A 5,447-nucleotide genomic window follows, 5' to 3' on the forward strand; every position below is an offset into this window, starting at 1 on the left:
TCAAAACAAAAGAAACAATAACTCTATTCTTTGCCAAAATAGATTTCGTAAAACATCAATTGTAAATTACAAGCATAGTGTATCTAAAGCATCTAAGACTAAGCATACACTATCTAACAAGATAACAATTGATTAATAGAAATCATAAATCATTTAAAATTTGTGCAAAAAGTAAATAAGGAATTTATTAAATTACCCCAAGGATGAAATACAACTTCCTCCGTCGTCCCAGTGATGGGTTCTAGCTCCACATGGTGAAAACACACTCAAAAAGATAACTCATAGCTCAAATGGTGTTTTTATTGGAAAAATAGTAGAAAACAGAGATTTGCAATGGTACACGGGTGTTACAAATGTTGCAAAGAAGCTGTTACAAAATTATAGCACAGAACAGTCGCAGAAGCAACAGTCTTTTCTGGAAGAAAACGAAACGGTTTTAAGACACTAGAAAACGACTGCTACTTTCAGTCTATTGTTTTTCGTGTTCTTCTCTAATGGCAGCAGCAGCAATTCTCTGCAACTCTAATTTCTACACTTTGTTCTCACCCCTAACTCTCCATCCCCTTCTCTGACCTCCGAACAATCTTTATATACTCCACAGAGCCTAAGAATCGTTGTCATAACTCCAGGATAATTCTCAATAATTCTGCCGGACACGGAATAATATTCTTTCCCTTTTCTGCTCCTGCATGCGTTATACAACTGCAAAATCTCCTTAGTTATCTCTGTCACGATCCAAAGGGTTGGTAGAATCTTCCTAGCATGCGCAAACTCTCTCCAATTCATGCGAATCTCTGATACGGTTTTGCCTCCATCAACACGAAATAAAAATCTGAGCGAAATCAACAAACTTCAAGTGATTAAACCCTTTGTCAAGTTCTCTTTCCGCACGAAAGAGGAAGAAGAAGAACACTCTTGGCCGTGTAAGGTTCCTTAAGAGAGAAGAGAAGAGAGAGAATAGGGAGACGCATATTTTTTTTTTCTTCTAGGTTAGCTGGATTTTTTTGACGTAGGAATGAGATGGAAAGTGACATGGCCAAGGAGAAAGAAAAAAAATAGGAATGACATGGTGCAAAAATTGAGAATTTCTATGTAATTTGGGGAGGGGAGGGCGAGGGTCACCCGTGTGACGTGAGAGCTTATATGGCTTAGGATTTTAATTAAAGGAGTTAGATAATTTAAAAAGAAGGATGAAACCGTCATATGTTTATACAAGATAAAGTCATATTACTAAAGAAAACAATTTCTTAGTGAAAATTTCACAAGCAGCAAGACAATCACAAATGCAACCTGAAAGACGACGTGTAGAATAAATATCAACAGTTACCCATTCAGGCCACATGCAAAGACAAACCTCAATGGAATGAAAAGAATACAGTATTGACAATCAGCTCTCAGCCTCCCATGAAATAGTACAGAAGGATGTATAGAAATCTTATCCTTCTAATTATGCACCGGAGTGAGAGACTGGAGATGTTACAAAATGACCATCCTTAAATTCATGAATGAACTGCTGTGGCAATGAGTGCTCCGCCTGCGAAATAAAATCGTAAGGAATCTGAATGTTATCTATCATGGAAAAGGGAAATAATATTTATGTAGGTCTAAGATTTGGATTCATAATCAACTTTTTTGGAGTCACATACCCAATCGCTATCAGCACCAGAACCAGGTACCAATACATTGACTTCACTTGATTTTGCTGTTGTAATAGAGGTGGCCAAAGATTCTTGGCTCAGATATAACTGGCAACCAGTTGTGTTGTCAACCGAAATGGTCGGTGCCGTCCCCTGAAAATATTAAAATGATATATGATCAGGATGCCATAGCAAACTAGGTAGATATATATTCTTTCCGCGATAAAGGTTTAAAATATCTAAGGGTGAAGTCATAGGTGATAAGTTCTCTTACTGCATGAAGAAAAGTAAAACCCATCTGTACTTAATAATGACTGCTGTAAGAATAAGAATGGATTGGATACCTGACATTGCACTTCAACGCCATTGCAATTTACAACCTCAAAAGCTGCTACAACATCCTGTTATTCCAAGAACCAAATATCAGACAGTCTAGTATAGTAATAATCATATACAGCTAAAAGTCAGCTAAATGTATGGATCCAGAAACTATCTACTCTAACCGTGAAAACAACTCCCATTTTTGTGCACTTGTCAACAGTTATGTTGTTTACTTTCCCTGCAAATAACCAGCGTACTGATCAGTTATCTGCATTTCTCTTACAAAGCCTACACCAGATGTGCTGCATATAATGAATGTTGAAACCAAATAAAAGAGCTAGCCTAGCCTAGCAAGGAAGTATTATAGAGATTTTAAAGCAACAAGAACCTTGGATTTGCAAAACTGAATCTTTGCATCCAAATAGATAAACAGACTGTTTAGCATCACAGTCATCAATAACCAAGTTCTTTTTTCCAATCTGATTCTCAACAACCCACCTGAAAGAGAATAAATAGAACAACACAAAACATAGCATAAGAACCTTTGCTATGAAGTCAAGCCAAACAGGGAAGGAGGACTTCCTTAAATTCGAGACAACTTCATTGTTTGGTGTCTAAATGATACATACTTGCGTCCCATTTGAAGCTCCAGCTTAGGAGGCCCTGTTTTGGAAAAGGACGATGTACTGGTGGGTTTTTCTTTTGCACTGGCACCAACAACACCAGTCCTATCTGAACGGTTCTTTGTCTTCATATCAGCAGTTACCTTTCTCAAACCTAGGAAGCATAGATAAAGATTATACATTAAAATCAGAAAATAAAGAAAGTTCGTCATCTGAAGCTAGAAGACATATTTTTTGTCTGCTAAAATGGATGTCTGGTTTACCTGCAGTCACAGTTTCCCCAGAACTGATTTCTTGAAACACAGCAGCCATCCCTTTCTTCGGCTGTGATGATGAAGCATTAGAGGATTCCGAGGTGAAGAGAGAAGCTGGTGGAGGAGGTGGAGGAGCAGGGCCTCTAGGTGCTGGTGCTTTTGATGGGGCTGATGCAGGGAGAGAAACAGTTGTTTTCCCAGTTGTACTCCATACAGGACCCAGTGGATAGTTACTTTTAACATAATCACGCAAACCAGGTAGGTAAAGCTCCTTCAGAGCTTTGGCCCATTCAACATGATTTGGATCTTTACTTCTGTATTCCACGAGTATCTGATTCAAAATTTGAAATGTCACTAACTATGTAGTCTAGAGATAAACGTACAATCCTGTAAAGTTGATTGCAAAAAAAAAAAGACTTTGAAATAGAAATTACTGGTTCAAACAGGCCCTATTATCAATCTGACCTTTTTTCTTTATAGGATAGAAACGTCAATTGATTGAATTTAAAGTCTTTCATTTGGTAATCCTCCTCCAGTTCTAATCTAATATGTTAGTTCTAATTTAATTTGTAGTGAATGGTCTGTCTCTCCCAACTTTATTATGGGTTCACGACTAGCATATTTAGATGAAGTACCAGCAGCACTATTTGCTGCTTTTCTAATGGAAGACCATTTCCAATCACCAAAGAATTTTAACTTGAAAACACAATCTTGGATTACACCACAGAAGTCCATTTGACAGTTCCTACTGAACCATTAATAGCATCTACTACATTCTCGTGTGAAACAGTGGGGAACCTAAAAACTCAATAAATTGACATCAAAAGTGTGTTACTTTTCCCGTACCTTATTGTTATAGAACTCAGCCATTTGCCAGCTTTCCTCGACATGTGCAATAGGAAGGCTCATTCCTTGTAACAGCAAAAAATTGACATTGTCTCAAGGAATCATCTTTTAACACAAAAAACTAGGAGAAATGTACTTTATCAGTCTAACGGTGTCAGTAGTTTAGAAAACTGATTCTCATTAAGCAGCTACTTAAATGCCACATGAAATACATTGTAAGCTAATACACGTGTCAAGTGTTTCCAATATGAAAATTCATACAAAACTTGGCTGTGTTACTTGAACAGATATGAATTTAACATAAATTTCTCTCACCACAATCTTTTCCTGAATAAGCAATCCAAGCTAAAGCTGAGAGACTGTCAGCAGCAGCTTTCAAATGATTAAAGAAGTCAGATCTCCTTCCTTCCGTCGAGGCATTTGCTTTCATGATAACTTCATTCAACGGTTTCAAAAATTCACCAAGGTTTGCAAGGTCAGGCTTCTGCAAATAAGAGATATTAAGAAAAACGCCAGTTTACTCTTGCATTCATAATAAAAAAAAGTCAACCAGTTCTTAAAAATAAAAATGTATGTGCCTACACAGGACCACCAATCAATGTTTCCTACGAGATCAAAGCTACTCAGGAGTGCGACGTTCAAATACACCTTAGATGTACTACAACTAAATATTCACAGTAGTGCTAGTGCTAGTTCCGCGTGTTAAACATTGTTGACAAAGAACATTGCAGTGAACATGTGAACTAATTTAGTCACAAATGTTGCTCAGTTTGACTTGACATTTCAAATCGGTTTTAAGGAAATTAATTCTAAACCTACCTGACTAATTTACAAACATCTGAGAATCGAATTTCCTTTTACACATACAAACAAAAAAAAGCCCTAGATCCCCTCCTACAACATAAGGTGCCACATTTCCCTCTTATTTCATGTTAAATCAGTTCAAATTGTACAGTCAACCTATAAATTCGGACCATATTTATCAAAATGCAATTCAAATCAATCAACTTTCAACTACTAAAGCTCAAAAACCTAACCTTTGTTTGCTTAATTTTGATAAGAAGATCTTTTTGAACAGAAAATGCCTCTTCAAGAACCTTAGTGACTTCAAGTACTTTCCCACCAATCTTATCAGCTACAATAGAAACCTTAACAAAATATTGATTCAGTAGATCATCAAAAGCAATAATCGACGGATCTATTGGAGCATTATCATCAGCATCTACATTAGGTAAACCTCTTGACTGAATTCCAGATGAAGATAATGATTCTAAACGAGATACTGCTGCTTCAAGTCTTTGTATCAATTTCTCATCCATTTCTCTAGGTAGGATTTTTGATCTCTAAATTCTTTCCTTTCTGTAAGTTTTTCTGTGTGTCTGAAACAGATGTTGAAGAAGATATGACCACCGAAAGGTTGAGATATATGAAATGAAAGAAAAAGGAAAAGGGTAGGGCGTGCTCAAGTATTTTTCGACAGCACACATTTTCTTTTTTGGAGCCAGATTTATTGGTACTTTAATCCGAATCCAACTCATGTTGTATAACAGCTGAGGTTTTACTTAGGCTGAGTGGAGTGGAGAAAAACTAGGGGATGATAGTGACATCCGGCGGTAGCTAAAGATCTAATTGAAATACGAGTACAATGTATTTCTCTCTGCTCGAATCCAGGGGACGTGAGCGGGGATTTAAAGATAGGCGAGGTCACTGACATCGCCAGGAAAAGTGCTTTAACAAGGCGCAGGACATCGCTTATCTGGAATTCA

At 37.1% G+C, this 5,447-nt stretch overlaps 1 protein-coding gene across 1 annotated transcript; it reads right to left on the reverse strand.

The window, feature by feature from the left end:
* Positions 1–1,153: 1,153 nt before the first annotated feature.
* Positions 1,154–5,179, reverse strand: LOC113342284 (cyclase-associated protein 1-like). The gene is made up of 10 exons (XM_026586874.1): positions 4,719–5,179; positions 3,997–4,165; positions 3,682–3,746; positions 2,845–3,166; positions 2,588–2,735; positions 2,347–2,456; positions 2,141–2,196; positions 1,982–2,038; positions 1,647–1,790; positions 1,154–1,534 (listed from the first exon to the last, which is right to left on the reverse strand). The coding sequence occupies exons 1-10, from the start codon at positions 4,998–5,000 to the stop codon at positions 1,448–1,450; spliced, it is 1,440 nt and encodes a 479-aa protein (XP_026442659.1). The 5' UTR covers positions 5,001–5,179; the 3' UTR covers positions 1,154–1,447.
* Between the last annotated feature and the right edge of the window lie 268 nt (positions 5,180–5,447).

The sequence above is a fragment of the Papaver somniferum genome, unplaced genomic scaffold, assembly GCF_003573695.1.
Source record: "Papaver somniferum cultivar HN1 unplaced genomic scaffold, ASM357369v1 unplaced-scaffold_35, whole genome shotgun sequence".
NCBI classification, from domain to species: Eukaryota; Viridiplantae; Streptophyta; class Magnoliopsida; order Ranunculales; family Papaveraceae; genus Papaver; species Papaver somniferum.

Excerpts from the sequence above, each read along its gene's own strand:
- LOC113342284 (XM_026586874.1), bottom strand. The coding sequence starts at position 5,000 with ATGGATGAGAAATTGATACAAAGACTTGAAGCAGCAGTATCTCGTTTA. Across the intron at positions 2,197-2,346 it reads TTCAGTTTTGCAAATCCAAG|GGAAAGTAAACAACATAACT; the intron begins GTTCTTGTTGCT and ends GGTTATTTGCAG. Across the intron at positions 1,791-1,981 it reads GCGTTGAAGTGCAATGTCAG|GGGACGGCACCGACCATTTC; the intron begins GTATCCAATCCA and ends TAATATTTTCAG.